The sequence below is a fragment of the Centruroides sculpturatus genome, unplaced genomic scaffold (assembly GCF_000671375.1).
Source record: "Centruroides sculpturatus isolate CEXI.00-Female unplaced genomic scaffold, Cexi_2.0 scaffold261, whole genome shotgun sequence".
Lineage (NCBI taxonomy): Eukaryota > Metazoa > Arthropoda > Arachnida > Scorpiones > Buthidae > Centruroides > Centruroides sculpturatus.
Genome location: NW_019384426.1, coordinates 343,286 through 362,549, shown reverse-complemented (window position 1 = coordinate 362,549; position 19,264 = coordinate 343,286). Strand labels below are relative to the sequence as shown.

General features: G+C 32.7%; 1 protein-coding gene across 5 annotated transcripts in view; it reads left to right on the top strand.

The window, feature by feature from the left end:
* Positions 1-19,264, top strand: part of LOC111619583 (zinc finger MIZ domain-containing protein 1-like) — a 111,180-nt gene that overhangs the window by 61,055 nt on the left and 30,861 nt on the right. For all 5 annotated transcript variants that reach the window (XM_023361332.1, XM_023361331.1, XM_023361337.1 and 2 more), the window contains one exon: positions 7,723-7,861. In XM_023361332.1, coding sequence (XP_023217100.1) covers positions 7,723-7,861 — 139 coding nt within the window. The remainder of the gene's footprint in view (positions 1-7,722; positions 7,862-19,264) is intronic.

Genomic DNA, 19,264 nt, shown 5'->3' with positions numbered 1-19,264 from the left:
ATTTAATCGTACTGTTAAGAAAGTGAAACAAATAAGACATTGTTAAAATGTACTGTAGACAAATAATTAAGTATATTATCGGAATATAACTTAAACATAATACGCTTGCAATGCTTAAATGTGTAATTCCAAAAATTAAAATTGGATGTGTACAATAGAGCATAATGTTTTCTATGTGCGAATTAAATGTTAACAATGAAAGAAAGCGATTCTTTATATTTTTAACCTGTACACAAATAAAGAAAATATAAAAATTAAGCTCACACATTTCGTTAAGTTTCCCAAAAGACGAGACTATAATGCATAGGTACAGTACACCTGTAACACAGACAATGCTATCTTCTATCCGGATGCAACCAAGCTTAGCGTAAAATACATCGCCTATAGCGATACCAAGAGGTATATTCGCAATGCCACAAAGTTCAACCCCTCGGAACATCGAGAAGAACTCAATTATATTGTTAAGTAGTCTGTAACTTTTCAATAAATTTGCATGCGTATAGGTTTGTACACCCTGCAAAGAGTATATGTACTTGTATATCCTTTGCATGTGTACTGTGTGTACATCCCACACATATATACTCACACACGAAGAAAATTTAATACCTGTAATTAAGTTATAAAATTAGGAGTTAGAAGAGTAAACAATTACTGTTTGAACACAGAAATCAGAGATGGTAATTTTACCTTTTGACAAAAAACTCGTTTCTCTGGACGGTAATTAAATATCGGTTAAAAAATAGATGGGCAAAAGAGGCGATTGATTGCACTACCGGAAGTGCCCCGGGGACTTCTATCACCGTGGCGCCTCCTTCCGGCAAATGTCGGTCTAATTCTCTTTTGCAGTTTTCTTGCTTTTAATTATGTCGTTGGTCACGGGGGGTTCCTCATTTTTTCCCCATTTCCCAAACGCCTTTCTTCTCACCATTGTTGGTCAATGGTTGCACTTTCTCACGTTATTGCCTCCTTTATTTAATTAAAAATGCTGCCGAAATTGTTTAAGAAATTGTCGTGTGGTTTCTTTTTTTTTTTCTTCTTCTGTATTGTTAGAAATCCCGTTCGGGCGCCATTTTGTACTTGGATCTTCGGGGAAAATTCTGCCGGCGCTTTATCTATATAAACGAAAGTTAACAGGTGGATCCGGTGGGTTTGAGTCACGCGGTCTGGGTCGAAATTGAGGCACGTGACCGGCTTTCTTTTCCCCCGTTTAATCTGGTACGAGAGACGGTAGGAGTCACGCGATTGGTTCCGAACGTAAATATCATCTTTCACGTTTGTCGGCCGAACGGGGTAAGATGGAAGAGGGCGATTGGAGAAGTGCGGAGGAGTCACGGGATCGGGAGGTCATGTAATCCGGACCTTTTCTTCCAGAAAAAACTTTCTCTCCCTCTCTCCAGCGCCGACTTGTTGATTGATGCTCTCGCCCGTTGGCGGCGGGGTCGCCGAGCTTGCGCAGCGCTCCCGTCTCCCCGCGCCCGTCACGTGACCGGAAGGATATCGAAAGAATTGCTTTAAAACAATCGCCGGCGCTTATTAAAGGAAACGATCGTTTTCGGGTTAGGGAGAAGCGCCGAAAATTGTGTAAAGAGCGCTTTAAGTCGGAATAATTTGTTTGACCGATGTTATTTTCCAAGTCACGATACCGGCTCATTTTTCATCAACCAACATCCAACCAATGAGAGGTGGCCTTACGTTTTCTCTTTTCTCTCAGATACGTCACGTCCGCTGCGTAAGCAAACTTCCGATCGATACGTTGATGGTCTGACGAGGACAGAAGGAATCGATCGTCGGGACGTTTTCCTAGCCTCCGGCGGTATCGGCAACGCTACTATATGCTTTAGTTTCCCTAAACGTACCTTTCCCGTTCGATATTTGCCTCCGGTACTTATGCCAAAAGTCGATCGGGAAAGCGGTTACCGGTTATCATACAATCGCCCAATCTTCCTGCAGCCTAAGATGTCTGCAAAAGGCTAAATTATTATCAGAAAATTTACTGATTTTATAAGCTTTTTAATAAAAGAAAAATTACACAAAATCTCAGATTTATTTAAAATTCCACAAAAAAATCCGAAAAAATAACACTCCGCATGATGTCGTCGTGAACAGTCCGAAAGCAGTCGTTTGGTTACAAAAATATTTTAAAATTATTTTTACAGCTTTATTGCATTTTATAATAATAATAATATCAAAAATAATAACAAATATATTAAATTTAACTAAAAACATATAAATTTGTTTGCATTCAGTTAAAATTTGTTAAAATTTCCTGCCTTGACGTCATGATGGCGTCGCGAAGAATATGAAATCAGTTGTTTGGATATACAAATATTTTAAAATTATTTAATGATGTGATATAATTTACAAAATAATAACATCATTAAAATATTTTAAAATAAAACAATGCAAACTTTCTTGCACTTAATTAAACACTTGAAAAAGAAAAAAATTGATGACGCATGTGATGTCGCTGCGAATTGTATGATACTAATCGTTTGGTTACTACGTCGAATATTTGAAACCATTTTTACACTTTTATCGCATTATTTTGCTTTATTATTATGTAAAATATGTAATAATGTATTAATTGATATAACTGAAAGTAATTTGCAAAAATAAGAAAAAATGATGAAATGATGACGCCAGAGTAATTTTTAAACGAATGCAACTGATTTGTTGATTGATTATTTAAAAGTATTTGAAAAGGTATTATGACAAATATATTTGTTATATAAAGCGTCATAAACAAACATTTAGCAATTTAACAAGTTCAACTTTCCTATGACGTCATTTAATTTTAAATTTATCACGAATGACGATTGTGTTTTACGTCACTGTTTATTTAGTAATTATAATCTATTATTATAAAGATATTTCTTACAGAAATTATCAATTTTATTATTTATATAATAATATTTTTAATAAAAAAATAATTATAGGATTATAACAATAATAATAAATTTAAGATTTCTGCTGTCGTCATGATAGTCTTCTGTAAAAATAAAAATAAATTTGAACGTCTACTATTAATATATTATTTAATATCTTTTAATTATGATTAATAGTTTAAACAACTAGGTTTTGTTGAGGCATTCATTGTTCTAAAGAAATCTGCGAACCTGTTATGACATCAGAGAATTTTGAAATTCGCTATGATGATTGGCTGTTTCGAAAATTTAAAATTTTTTAAATTTCGAAATTGTTTTATTCTTCTTATAAATCGCAAATGATACCTAATATATAAATAAACGTAACAAAAATGAACATTACATTAATTTTATCATATCGGAATCTGATTAGCTATCATTATTACATAAATTTTCAGATATTTAAATTATATGTACACAAAGAAATATATTTAAAAATAAAATTATCAGTATATATGTAAAATATATTTCGTTTATAAATAGCAAATTTTCATTTTAAAATTTTGTAAAGAAATTTGATTTTAATTACATTTCATTAGGTATAAAATTAAATTTAAAAATATTTAAAAAATCTAAATATCCAATCAAGTTGGTTCGTTATTTGACGTCATTAAAATTTTAAAAAAATTGTAGCCAATAGGTGTTAAGCAATTAAAGTGAAACTGTTTTTCGTGGTAAAAACGTTATTTTTGAAATGCCTGCGAGAAAAATAAAATCAAATTAAAATTTATATCGCTTATTTATACATAAAAATTACGATTTATCAGATCAATTCGAAAAAACGAAGGAAAAAAAAATATATATATGATTAACATTGTTTCGTAGTTACCGGTTAAACACAAAATGGTTGTTAAGTTATAAATGTTTACTTTTTAAGCTTATATAAATTTACCTTCAGTATTGTGTTTAATAAAAGAAAGAAAGATATTTTAACCTGCAAGGTTAATTGCGTGAAAGCGAAAACAATCTTTTCGTCCAGGTGTGATGACGTCATTACTATCATTTTTAAAAATAAAATTAGGAATTTTAATGATTTTTATAACTTAAAATAATTCAAAAAAACTACAATAACCAGTTTAACTTAAGATTATTCGCTAAATATTTATCAGAAATAATTGAAATCGATTCCGGAATTTGATTGGTCATCGCCTTAATTTTGAAATTTTAAATTAACCAATAAACTTTGATTGATGAATTCAAATATATAAATTTACCAATAAACGAGTTCGGAATTTTATTATAATTTTTAATCAGGCGCTCATTCGTTATGTAAATTTGAATTGTACCAATGAATGCGCACCAGTCCAATTAATACTTTTTGTTTTTTAAATTTAAATACTGTATTCCAGTAAGCGTCTATTAGTAAATATTTAAAATTTGAATTTGGCTAATAGCTAATTAATGGAATAAATATTCGTTGAATATGCTTTAGTTTGTAATTTTCTTGTTCTCATTTCTGGTGGTAACCAATTAGGATTTGGACTTAGAAAGAGTATAGTGTGAAGTGTTAGAATATTTTCTAAACACGAATATAATTGGCACACTTTGAATTAGTGTCACCGGTCAATTTTTTGTGTGTGACTCATTGACTGTTTATGTAAATAAGAAGCTAATTGGTCATTTATGGAATGCAGGAATTAGATCATTCTGTCTTAATCAGCACCATTTTTATTATTTTAAACGCCTGTATGAATTCATTCGATACTTTAGTAAATAAAAATATGATTGGTTGTTATTGAATTTCAATAGTTTATCGATATTGCTTCCGGTGTCAAAGAAAATCTCGGCGATTCTTGTCGATGGGAAACTTCTTTCCCCTGTTCTTCTTTACACGCCCTCTCCCCTTACACATTAGGGACCAATTTGCCTCCTCCTGACCTCTGACGACCCACAGAGGAATGTCAGAGGAGAGAGATTCAAGGTCACTTTTCGTTGGTGGGCTTTTTAACCATTCCTTTAGCATTCGGTCAAGTCGAAAGTAGGAAAAAAATTCGGCGAATTTCGCAATGTTCTAGACACAAATGTAAGAGGAAAACCCTTAAGGAATATTTTTTTATGTGGCTACCGTTGCAGTGACAGATGAAAGGAAGAGTCACACCTTAGGTTCTGTATGGAGGAAAGTGCACTCAAAGATCTAGTAACACAACAGGTGGCTCAGGAATTGGTCTTGTGTTCCACCTCGATCCGCCCCCACATTCCGGACCTCCCTTAGTCGCGTGCGGGGGCGTCTCTTGGCCCCTTTAGGTATGAGGTGGTGCGGCGTGTGTGACGAAGAGCGCTCGACGTTTTCCTCTTCTTTGCCATTTACAATTCGGCACTCATCTGCATTCAACGCCATCACTTCAATACTTTCCACCATATTGCTTTCCTTTTTTCTTCCCTCCCTGCTTTTCTAGCCTCTGTTTTGGTTCGAAAATTTAAATGAAATACTTTAGTTTTAATTTGTTACCCTTCCTAATAATCACCGTAATTAATTCCCGAAGAACAATTACGTCATTTAAAATGCCATCTGGCGTAAAGGTTTAGAACTATTAACTTTTATCGATTCGTTCAATAATGGAAATTAATTAAAAGAAAAGAAAGAAAGAAAGGAAAAAGATAATTCGTAATTAACAAATTAATTTTATTTAAATTTTTTCCTGAATTTCTTTACTTATTTTTGCCATATTTAACATCAATCGGACGTACAGGAAAATGCCTAAACGCTTTTTCACTCTTCAATTATTATTATTTTTTACGTGACGTCAAATCGCGTTACGATATTCTAAACGGAAGAGGGTCAATCTTTTAAGCGATCTTTTTTTGTCCCCGGGGTCAGTTTCTCACGTGTGATTGGCGGAAGTACGTCATAAACATCCTCCCCAGTTTATAAACAAAACGTTTTCGAATCCACAACACGCATGCTTGGCATCATAAAATAAAGCCAACATTTTCTATCCTGACGTCACCGTTAGAAAATTAAACAATTTAATAAAGTAGAGAACATAAATTGGCTAATAAGTACATTAAGTTGAACATGTGACATATTGCTAGTGCAGGTCACGTGCTACAGAGCTACAAATTATTCTCGCGGGTGTTTTAGTTCGCACGGTTATCGTATATTTTCCAGTTAAAACAACATTTTTACTTTCTTGGAATTGTTTCTAATTCAGAAAAGTTTTAATAAATATTCATCGTTTATTTAATGGGATCTTTTTCTTTTGATATTGCTTTACTGTAAAGCAGGTGCGAGTTTTCTGTACAATCGATAACCTGTAGACCGCACTCATTAAGTCTACAGTCATGCTACACTTCAATTTATAACATGAACAAATACTAAAAATCGAAAAGAAAACGTAACAGTTTTTTTTTTATATTTTATTTTATTTTATATTNAATCGAGATTTATTCTCGTTTTAGGAATAATCGGCTCGGGTAACCTAACTGACAACGCATCTACTCGGCAAGCGGGAGTTGCGGGTTCGAGTGCCGATCTTTTTGTCCAGAATATTCCAAATTTAAATTAAAAATTTAATTTATCTCTGATTAGTAAACTTATCACGAGATGGCACATCTAACCGCCTACCTCTAGCCCAAATTGTTTCATACGTAATTACGTGTGGCCCAAAAATCAGTTATCCAGGTGCGCTTGTAATGTACAATACGTGCAAACGTGATCAAGTATTTGAGTAAGAATGAGTGCTTACGATTGTTAACTGACTTTTGGGCCACCCTGTAAATAAATTACTCTTAATCGTATTTTTTTTAAATCTTTAGGGTGGGCTAAGAGTTAATTAGCCACGTAAATATTAAATTGTCATCTTTGTTCAAATATTTGACGTTTGGGATACACTATCGAAATTAAAATGCTTAATCGTCACAGTGGTTAATTGACTTCTGGGCCACTCTAAAGACGAAGCCGGATTTTAAACTTGTCGCTTTAATTCGATAGCTGCTCCTTCTCTACTAAATAATAACAGATTCGAAAGCGTGAGGCCCTAACGCATATACTGAACTTGTTACTGAGGCCCTAAGCTATGTTACCTATTGTAAATTATTGTTCGAGTAAATCGAGCAGTTTTTAAAAATAGGTTGTCATCCATTAAATTACTTAAAAAAACAACTTATAAAAATTGGAAGACATTTATAAATTTTCCTCCAAAATAAGTAATAAAGTTACTAAATTCTTACCAGTCTAGGAAATTAAAAACAAAAAACAAACAAAAAAACTAGTTTTTCCTACAGGAAGAATCGGTGAGAAACTAATTATATAAGTCTGTGGTTTTTAGAGTGTGAAAATGGTTTTAGAGTATCGGCGCTACTATTTTAAACCAATTAATAATAAAAAAAGGAAAAAAACCTTATCAAATTTCCATAGTTATCAAGCGATTTTATCACAAGGTCTTCATTTATGAAGGGTAAATATAGGTATAACGTTTATATGGCAGACGAAAATGTAACTTCAATTCTCTGTTACTGTTGCCAGGAAAAGTCCCTTTGAGCCTAAAGTATTTTACTTTTTCTCAACCGAAGCCGCAGAGGATCTGAAAGAATTCTCTGATGTAAACAGAACTCAATCCAATGGATGGTTTTCTACAGCTTTAAAACGATCCCTGCTTTTTGTCTGGGATTGTAACTCAACCGAGTGCCAGCACTTCACTACTGTAGATCTCTATTGAATAAAAACTGATCCCCCGGTTAAAGTCGTTGTTAGAGAGTGAACAGTTGGAAAGAAATAGGACGATAACATATTTGAGGATAATAATTTTGATTCTCTTTTTTTTTTTTTTTTCCTCTCTCCCTCCCTCTCTTCTTACAGCTTTACTTTCGGTTTGGTGTGAAGAGTTAGGCCGTTTGCTTCTACTGCGGCATCAGAAGTGCCGCACGGGTGGAGAAAGTCCTAATAAACAGACAGGTGCGATGTATCAACCCCTCCAGAAGAACCTTCCGCCTCAGAGGTAAATTAATTATCCAATTTTACTTGTAAATTTACAAAAGCTCGCTGTAACCAATTGACTTTTTATTTATGTTAAAGGTTGAACTCCGCGTTAAGGGTGTGCTTTTGGAAATAAAATTAGAATATTTAAATTTTATAAAGAAATTTTAATCATTTCTTAGAAATAATAATATATATTTTTTTTAAAAAAATAAAATTATTGTTTAGAATAAATAACGTAACGTGAAAAATAACAATTATTGGCATTTTGTCGTCTACAGTCTTATAGATTGCTGTATCATCTGTTAGCGATTATTATCTCTACTCGGTATTTTTTTACTTTGCAGATCATTTTCTTCGTGTTAGTGATATACTGTTATAGATTAAAAATGCGGGCGTTATAGAATTTTGTTTCGAAATTCAAGAAAAATCTAGATTTTTCTTGAATTTCAGTGCTTTGTTTAGCGAGTTCGAATCATGTGACGATCGATGAATGAGTGAGTTTTAATTCGATAATTTTCAATTAAATTTTAATTTGATTTAATTCAAGATTCGAATTTATGTCCGAAAATATCTAAGAGAATTTTAAATTGATTAAATTTACAGAAAAATGGAATCACTTTTAACCCTCTTTGGTGCAAGAATAATTAGTAAAGTAAATCAATTTTTGGCATAATTTATTGAAAAATTCTATTATCTTTTTTAAAAAAATTGAATCTGGATTTCTTGAACAAACTTTGAACTTAGATTTTTCTTGAAGTTTTCTTGAGCTTAGAGTGAGTTTGGATTTTCTAGATTTGTCTGGAATATAAGAAAGAGTAAACTTTTCGTGAAGAATTAAAGATGAGTCTGAGTATTCTTAAAAAATAAAAAATAAATGTAAATGGTTCTGGATTTCTTGAATCTGATATTTAAAAATTAAATTCTAGAGAGTAAGATCTAGAATCAAGTTTTCTTGAAACTAGCTCTAGAAACTAAAAATTAATATGGATATTTTTTCGAAGTAATTAAAGAAATGGATATACTTTAAGCGGAAAACGAATCGAGAGATATTCTTGATATAAAGTATTTATCAAGAACTAAGCTTGAACTTTTACAGAATATCAGAAAAATCGAGATTTATTCTCGTTTTAGGAATAATCGGCTCGGGTAACCTAACTGACAACGCATCTACTCGGCAAGCGGGAGTTGCGGGTTCGAGTGCCGATCTTTTTGTCCAGAATATTCCAAATTTAAATTAAAAATTTAATTTATCTCTGATTAGTAAACTTATCACGAGATGGCACATCTAACCGCCTACCTCTAGCCCAAATTGTTTCATACGTAATTATTAAATTAGCCTTAATATAGCCTAATACAGTAGAGCGTCGTTTATCCGAATCAATTGGGGACTGGGGTTGTTCGGATAACTTATTTTTCGGATAACCAATTATGTACGAAAAAATATATTAATTTATCCCGTGTTGAAATTTTTCTCCGTTGCGTGTCGCTTCGCGTTGAATTTTCGTCGATGTTAAGCCTAACGAAGACTATTGTATCGTTAAAAATTATTTTTTTATTTTGTACAAACAAAATAAATATATTGAAAAATATAAAAACAATAAAAAATTATACTTCGGAAGTTAATTTAGTATCAAAAACGTAAAATATTTGAGTAGCCGAAGACACAGCCAAAGATTACAGCGCCACAGCACTGGCGAAAATTTAAATTTGTCGACTGGAATTTCTTCGGATAACCGACCTTCGGATAAACGACGCTCTACTGTAAATATAATTTGGCAATTCTAATTGAATCGAGATGATGTATATTTTGTTAATAATAATAATTCTGCAAATTTTCAACTCTTCTTCTATTGCGATGAGAAAATTTTGTGATTTTTTTTAGATTTAATTAAGAACAGTTCGAACTTTCGGCATCATTTTTTTTAAATGTTCGTAACACAGTAAACTAGCCTTAACCCGTACGCCATGTGAGAAAATTCAGTTTATTTTTAACCGAGTTAGGTAAAACCTTGTAGAAGAAAATTAAATATTTTATTTAAAAATCTGATTTTCGTGTGTGAATATCGTAAATTATTCTTAGTATTCATTTTTTTTGTTGTTTTATATGTTTGCGGAATATCGCCCAGTAACCTGTCGTGTCCTTTTGTAGAATCACGTGATTGACTAAATCCGCTTTAAGTTTTTTTTTTCTTCTCTAGTTCCTCCGGGGCATTACCTGAAGGATCGTTCACTCGACCTTGCACGGTTCTTGACTTCCGCTTTAAGATTTTTGAAAATTTAAAGCTTCGCACCCCCGAATGTTTGGAATTTAATTCCGGTGCTCCGTAAACAAGAATCGACCTCTCTATCATGACGTCACCTACATACACGTTCCATATTCTGTACCCCGCGATAGTGGGGCACAAAGGGTTGTTGGAGTAAATGTGACGTCAGATGAAAGTCGTGACGGTATTGTACACTGGCGTGGGAAAATTTCTCCATTTTATGAAGAGAAAAAGGCTGTGTTGCTTGCGAAATGCTCCTGCTGTTCCTGAAAAGTTTCATTAGAACCGCGCTTAGTTTAGTAATTAAAGATAGGAGAAAAATTGATCCTATTTTTATAGAAAAATGCGTAAAGAATCTTTCATTTTTCTATTCGTCTATTTAACTGTTGATCCACAGGAGAGAGAGAGAGAGAAAAAAAAAGAGTCCTATCGTTCGTTGTTCGGAAGTAAAGTAAAACAGAACAATCGGCGACACAGTTTTATACGGAAACTTATCAATAAATGTAACTTGAGACAAAATGGAGAGATCATGCTCAAGGTCGCTTGAGATTCTGTTGTTATGGCAACCAGACAGGGTCATATTCTGGATTGTGTGTGTGTGTGTCAATTCGCCTCTGGCAATTTGCTCATCTGTGACTACGCTGTTGAAAGTAGTACCAGAGGAATATGAGGCCTAGTAACTCTCCCATAAGCATTTTACAGGGGAGGAGGTGGAGGAGGAGGTGATAGTGGATTTTTTTTTCTTCCCTCCCTCCTCTCTTTTTAGCCTTTCGAGTGTTACCGCAAAGGGAAGTGTCGATAGCCTTAAGGGCCTCCTCTATTTCCTGCAGTTCTTTTCAGAAAGTGTCAGTCCTGGGTTGGGACACGTAGAGTAGAAACTATACAAATAAACCTGAGGGGGAAGAAGAAGAAAAAAATACTTTTAAAGAAATGTCCCTCCGACCACACTCGGGGTGATTTCTCAATTGAAACATTGCTATTACTCACAATAGAAATTTCTTCTATATCGAAATGGGGTGTTTTTTCTCCCCTCATTTTTTTTTCTCTGGTGTTTGCTAAACATTGCAGATCATTAAACTAAATATTTTATCGTCAATTTATGGTTTTAAACTGAATTTTTCCTTATCTGTATGGTTAATTTGACCCGCTTTACGTTCGGTGTACTATATAAGGTCATGTTTTAATTTTTTTCTCTCTCCCCTCCTCCGATTATAAACACCATTTCCTTCCTTCCTTCCTTCCTCATCGATAAGTTAATGTATTGATAGAAATTTTCGATAAAAAATATGATACAAATGAGGAAAAATAGGGGAAAAATTTAAATTAAATTTTTTCCCTCCTTAGCATTGTAATGTATTACCAGTCTATCAATTACCTTTAAAATAATTTATTCGGAAAAAGATTCTTAATTTTACTAATAGATGGCGCAATTTTTTATATTATTTTAAACTGGTCGAAAGCTTAAATTCCTTATAAATTAATAATATATTTTTTTTAATAAAAAATAAATTTTGCACAAATTTTAGAAATCTTCCATTAATCTACTAAGATAAAACTTAACAACAACAACAAAAAAGTTATAAATTATGTCTCGGTCGTCACTAATAGATGGCGCCATGTCATTAATTAATTTTTTTTAGTTATTTTTGCTTAGCGTGAGTATTTTAAGGGAATTTTAATACATATATTAATTCAACATTTTTTAAAATTTAGTTTTAGCGGAATAGCTTGGTTATTTATGATTAAAAAATGGTTTTAAAAGCGATGAGATAGTTTAGTCTATTTGGGAACCGTTAGATGGAGCCAGCGTACAATTAGATGTTATCGATCGGTAGGATGCTGTGCTTTCTGCTCTTCCTTTTGTCTGGCCGGAAATAAGTTTTGCCCCCTTCTCTCTTCTCTCTAGCCGAGTCTCCCTCCCTTTTTTTATTCCTTTCTTTCCTTTACGTATTTCGTCCCTTTCCAGTAGCGTGAATCTCAAGAGAATGTCTCCTTCGTAACCATCGTCTTTCCAGTTTCTATCAACTTAGTCGAGCGGTCTTTCTCTCATTTTTCGACTAACATTTGCTTTTATTGCTGCCTCATCGACCATTTATTGAATGTGTGTACAGAAACGGAGCATACAATTGTACAATCATCGCCTTTGTATCAGTGAGGTGAATAAAATAGAAATGGAACAGTAATAGTTCTTTTTTCATCATCCGTTCTTTCCCATTTTATTAAATTGAATTATCCTGTTTAAATCTAAGGCATATAATATTCGTTTCGGGGTTATGATTTTTTTAATTTTATTTTTATCTTTAAAGCAACCAGAGTACAGTACCTACTTCGAATTAGTTTTTAAAACTGTAACAAGATGGCGCTGCGGAGGCAAACTGAAATTTTTAATTGTTTTTGAAATATTTTTTTATAATACTTTTTTTAAATTGAAGTAATTTTGCTAATGGAAAGATTTTTAAAAAATATTTAAATTTTTTTTCTGCCTGGTTCCTATTCTTTTCGTACATAACTCATTCTACTATTGATTCAGGTGATGTATTAGAGCATACGTGGGGTAGTAAGGCTTTTTAAAATATTTTAAAGCCTTTTACTTGGATTTATATAAATCTAGGCTATTAAATAAGATTATTTACACTAAAATGTAAAAAAATAACCTGACGTACAATTAAATAAACACAATCTTAATGCACAATTGAGTAACAGAAAGTCTGATTATCGTAAATTTTATTTAAAAAATTAAATAAGTAAGAATATATAAAGAGATTTTTTTTTTAGAAATTTATAAAATATTTGGAAATATTTTTTAAGTTTTAGAAGAGGAGAACATTAACACGCCATTGCTGGAAAGAAATTTGGGAGTTGATAAAATGCGTGGAAGAGAGCAAAACAGATTTTTAAATCCAGATTCAGATGAATAATTCAGTCATACGATGCTGCCATTTAGTGGAATTTTTATTTAGTAATCTCAACAATCGACTTAAGTAACTTTATATCTCGGATTTCTCCACCCTTCTTAGATAATGGGGTTGATCCACTTGTGGCAAAAGTGGTTCCGAGAACGAAACCTCGAATCTGTGAAAGAATTGCACGGTTTCCGATTCGACGAGGGGGGGAGAAAGAATGAGAGAGAGTGAGTCCCCGAGTTAATCGTTGACGTCACGAAAGCTTTAATAACTTCGCCTCATCCTTACACGAGGGTGTGTCGTGTCGGAGTTTCCTTCATTAAATGCAAATTTTTCGGTATTGGGATCGAAATTATTCGAACGACTTTTTCCATATGTTCCCCATCATCCTGGGTTTTTCTAAAAATACGACTTCCTGTTCCACCCCCTCCACAGGACGCTCCCTACTTTAGGGGGAGGCCCCGTGAGAAATAGGGTCTAGGAGACACAAGGATCGTCCCAGACTGGTAGAAGTGGCGATGTCGGTTCTGTTGTTTCTCGCCCCGAAGCTATTGAAACATCCCCTCAACCCCGGTTGCACGGAGAGGGACAGAGCAGAGGAGGAGGAGAGGAAAAAAAATCCTACCCGTTTTCCCACATCTTCTCCCTCCCCGTTTCCCGGAAGCCGGTTGTCATGGTAACGGAGACGGCTGAGCTACCAAGGTCGATTTTTCTGTCACGTGTACGGGGAGATCTCCTCACTTTTTTCCTATCCCCATTTTGGAGGGAAAATTTCGTATCTTATAAACAATTTGAACAAATTGTAAACAGTTTTTTCTCCCCTTTTTGTGTGCCACTAAGAGTATCAAAGACGAGAGGGGGTTGCAACGAATGTAATTTTATCGCCCGTAAAGTAGGGGGGAGGTCGACGATTTAACCTCAACTTCCTGTCGTTCGCGTGTTACTCAACATTAATGTTTATTAAACTATTTGTTTAATGCTAATAATCAAGATGCTAATGGCTCCAACCTAAATTCGCGTATCGAATAAAAGTGTAAAAGAATAAAATAAAATAAAAGTGTTCGAAACTAGATTTTAGGGAATTAAAAAATCTCCATGTTTTATTTTTCCCTCCTCGCTTAATGTAGAATTTCCTGTTGGAATAAGGAAATTTTTGCTAATTAAACGAATGGATTCGTTTCCTTGTTATGTTAAAGGATGGTAGTAAAGCTCAGGTGGCTTGATGTGGAACGGACGAGTTGTTTGTATTTCTATCACTTCCCCTTTTCCCCTACTTCAATCAACAACTCAAGGTGATACTCAGGGAAAAGCTTTGATGAGTTTTCCTGGAAAGTAGTGCTGACATCTGTGAATGGTAGAACGAATTAATTTACTTTCACCCTCTCACTAGCTAACACACTTTTTTTTTTTTTTTTTTTTAAGTATAAGAAAAATGCTTATTAGCTACTTAAAATTTGGAAAAATCCCTAAATTTTCCTTCGCGTTATAGGAAAGCGTGAAACTATAATAAATCTTTTAAAATTAATTAAGCTAGTGATTATTTTATATATAATCACGATACGGTATATGATGACGTGTGGTGAAAATATAATTAATTATTTTAACTTTTATAATATTACGTAGGTTATTATGTAATGCGAATATTATCTTATTTATTTTTTATTTTATTTTTTAATTTAGAAACAATGATGTATCGTTTTACAGAGTTTCAGCCATACTAGATTTTCCTGTTTAGAGGGAAAAATTCTTTAATTTTAGTTATAAAACGAGAGATTTTTAATGCGTTTAAATCGCTTAAAATTTATTTTCTTAAGGAAAAGTAATAGTTAAAATTTTAAGTAATTAAATAATGCTTAATGTTTAGTTAAATCGTATAAATTAAGCCTTTTTTTTATTTTTTGGTGGCAATTTTATTGGTGTTTAAAGGTATATAAACGTTTTGCAACGCTGTGACAATTTAAAATGACATCTCATAGGCAATTTGCCAAGCAAATACTTAAACTATCCCGTCGTTCTAAGCGAAAATTTACGTATTTTTTTCCTGGTATCTTTGCATAATATGTGTACAGTAAACAATTTAATTATTGATGAAAACTGCTGCTTGGGAATGTGTGTTATAATGTCGAGTTGTTTTTATTGAGGGAAGATATATTTTTTCTCTTCCCCTTCAGTTATACCTGTTTTAGTGATCCCATGGCACCGTTGGGATGGCAGCAATCGCAACAGCCAGGACCACCGACACCGAATCATCAGACGGCTCAACAGCAACTTTCTGTGGTGACAACAGTTTGGGGAGTGTCTAGCAGTACTCAGAGCGGACCCACAGTCCATTCGTCTTTTGGAGGAACGGGTAGTAGCACCAGCATGGCACCCACCCCATACACATCAACGGCTCAACAACCGTACCAGACTGGGACTGGTCCGAAAGGATATAGTCAACAGGGGATTAATCAAAGACAACCGACACCCGGATATAATGGGTAAGAGCAGTTTAACATCAAAACCAAGTTCTAGTCTGGATAACAGAAAATTCTCGTGTTAAACCATTGCCCATTCAGGATAAAAGGGTGGAAAAATTATATAGTTAACACAAGAGGAGAGAAAGTTCGGCATCGTGCCAGAATCGTGGTTCGAAGTTTCAAAAACGAGTGATTACGTAACATGACGTACGCGATCACTTCCAGACTAGAACTTTATCACCCGTTAATCACTGTATACTTACTATGAACTAGGAAAATTTTACTTTAAATTTAATTATTTTAATCTAAAAAAAAATTTAAATTCGAAATTACTATTTCAATTTTCAAAAATTAATTTTCGCGCGCAATACGAAAATTTGTCTCATATTAATTAAAAATTTGTCTCAGTTTAATTAAAAAAAAAACAATTTGTTGTGTAAATAATCTATTTTCGTGTGATACTAAACCTAAAAAATTTTTAAATATAAAAAAAAAATTAATTTAAGACGACTCCATGATAAAGCAAGTCAAATTGCCTTTAACTGTCATGGCGGATTAGAATTAAAACATTTTATTTAAATTTGTAAGCATTCTTGTATAACTATTAATGCTTTAAATTATTTTAAAGGAATTTTAGAGTATTTTATATCATAAAATAATTTAATATTTACGTAAATAGAAAAAAAAACATAAATTTGTTATTAGCATAACAGCGACTGCGTAGTTAACAAAAAGAGAGAGGGAGAGAGAAAAAAATAAAGTAAAATAATCCAATCTTCGGCATTTATTTCCTTTAGGAATACGTCAAAATTTCTTTTTTCTTTTTTATATTTCTTTTATTTTTCTATATTCTGTTTTCCTATCTTTATCTTTTATTCTCCAGTCGAGTGCGGAATAAGTAACGAGCCTGCTCTTCCGTCTGCAATGACGTCGAGACTGCGTCATGCAGTTGGATGACGTCACTGCGGCGGCGAGCAGAGAGAGAAAGAAAAACATGGTGATAAATTCTTCTAAAAATACGAAAGTAATAACGATAATATTAATAACACTAAAAATAAAAAATATATAAAAAAATTAATCTTAACGTCGTAAACGATGATAATTTTAAACTGTCGATTTAAACATTTTTAAACGAATGGTAAATGGCGACGATGGCGACGACACAATTTATATTTGCATATGCGCAAATTATTTGGTATAAGCGGCGCATGCTCTTCTTTCTTGCACCATCAGTCATCTTTTTTGGTAAAATGGAAGAAAAGGAAAAGTAAAGTTTATTATTATATAAATAATTTTTATAAGAGGAAGATAAAAGAGACCAAGTCAAACGTCGTACATCTCCCGCCGGAAATGACGTCACCCAGGCCGGGTTAGGCCCTCGGGTATTAAAAAAAGTGCGCTAATGGAGGGAAATAGGGGTCTTACCTTAGTTACCGTGGAGTGTAGGTAGGTGAGAGGTGGTTAAAAATAATAAAAGGCCAACAATAATAAATATTAAAAGCTTAAAAAGTTGTAATTTATTCGTAAAGGCATTAGAAATGGCATTTACTTATTTCCACGTTAGGCTTAGCGCGGTGGTCGTAGGCAGACGACGCCAAGTGTTGTTTTTGTCGTCTGTTTGTTGTTTTTTCGAATTACAAAATTAATTTTTGTGCTGTTTTTTATTCAAATTAATAAATTTATACGTTTTTTGGGAGTGGTTCCATATTAATTTTATAAAAATTGGTGATTTTCTGTAATAAATGTGAAGAGTTGATCATGTGCTACTCTATTAGTTTTCACCTTATTCTGTTAGATACAAATAAAATGAATCCAAAACTGGATAAAATAAGTCGACAACAGAGAATTTTGTATGTGTCAGAACTTTCGAAGCAAAAAACAGCATCGTCAGGTTAGCGAAGAATCCTCTGTTTGATTGCCTTGATCCACTGTGGCATAATCTTTGCGTGAGATGATACGTGTGGACAAAAACCATCCAAGCCCGGATAAGTCAAATCGGTTATGGTATAACTAGATTCTGTTCGAGTCTAGTTTATGAGCCTTTGTCTGATGACAAAACGAATGCTTAGCTTTGAATGTTATTGTTATATATGCTATTTGCCAGTTTATTTTGTTGTTATAAATATTTTTTTTTCACTGTTTTTGTTGTTATATAAAAACAAAATTAATCTAAACTGCACAAAACAAATCAATAAGAGAATACCTTTATATTCCAGCAATAAATTTTGAAGTGTTTTTAGCCCATTTTATAAGCCGTTGTCTTACGAAATGTGGATTTGGCTGCGACTTTTGTCATTTAAGCCGAACTTCGTTTATTTTATTGCTATAAATGATTAATTTAATTATTTGTCGTACATATTTATTTTCCTTTGCTTAGTTGTACGTGTATAATCATTTTACTTGTGTCCTTGTTTATCTTCCATCTGTTTTGCTGAATTATAATTATATACTGCTATGCTTTTTTACAATGGTAATGCTATTTTTGGATCGTATAACTTATATGTGTTGTAAGATATGATGATGATTTTTATAATTCTATTATTTATAAAGCATTTGTATCATTATAAGTGTGATATAAGATTTCTAAAACATTTTTAAAGAAAAACTACTATACTCTTTAGATACCTTACAATAATAATGTATAAAAAGTCGGTATCAATTCCTAAAAATTATTTTTATATTAATAAAGTTGAATATTAACTAGTATTTAATGTATAAACTTCTTTTATTATAAATGTCATTATGTATTTATTATTTAGATATTGGGAATCTTTATAATGGTCTAGCTTTGAAAAATTAAATTTTAATAATTAACCTTTTAGCTAATTTGAAGTTTTGTTTATCTGAACTAGTAGAATATTTTGGTTTTATCATTAGCTAAAAGCTTTTCTTGAATTTATTATGTTCCATTGAATTCCTTCAATCACTTTCTCCATATTGAATGCTTGCCTTCTTTAATATTTAGAATTTTAATGCAATTAAAATTAATTATTGTTGAATTGATTTTTGTATTGTTAAATAAAGTTGCAACTTCTTAATATTAAAGTCAAGTTACCTTGATTCAATGTTAAGAATGATTTTTAATNAAATTATACTTCGGAAGTTAATTTAGTATCAAAAACGTAAAATATTTGAGTAGCCGAAGACACAGCCAAAGATTACAGCGCCACAGCACTGGCGAAAATTTAAATTTGTCGACTGGAATTTCTTCGGATAACCGACCTTCGGATAAACGACGCTCTACTGTAAATATAATTTGGCAATTCTAATTGAATCGAGATGATGTATATTTTGTTAATAATAATAATTCTGCAAATTTTCAACTCTTCTTCTATTGCGATGAGAAAATTTTGTGATTTTTTTTAGATTTAATTAAGAACAGTTCGAACTTTCGGCATCATTTTTTTTAAATGTTCGTAACACAGTAAACTAGCCTTAACCCGTACGCCATGTGAGAAAATTCAGTTTATTTTTAACCGAGTTAGGTAAAACCTTGTAGAAGAAAATTAAATATTTTATTTAAAAATCTGATTTTCGTGTGTGAATATCGTAAATTATTCTTAGTATTCATTTTTTTTGTTGTTTTATATGTTTGCGGAATATCGCCCAGTAACCTGTCGTGTCCTTTTGTAGAATCACGTGATTGACTAAATCCGCTTTAAGTTTTTTTTTTCTTCTCTAGTTCCTCCGGGGCATTACCTGAAGGATCGTTCACTCGACCTTGCACGGTTCTTGACTTCCGCTTTAAGATTTTTGAAAATTTAAAGCTTCGCACCCCCGAATGTTTGGAATTTAA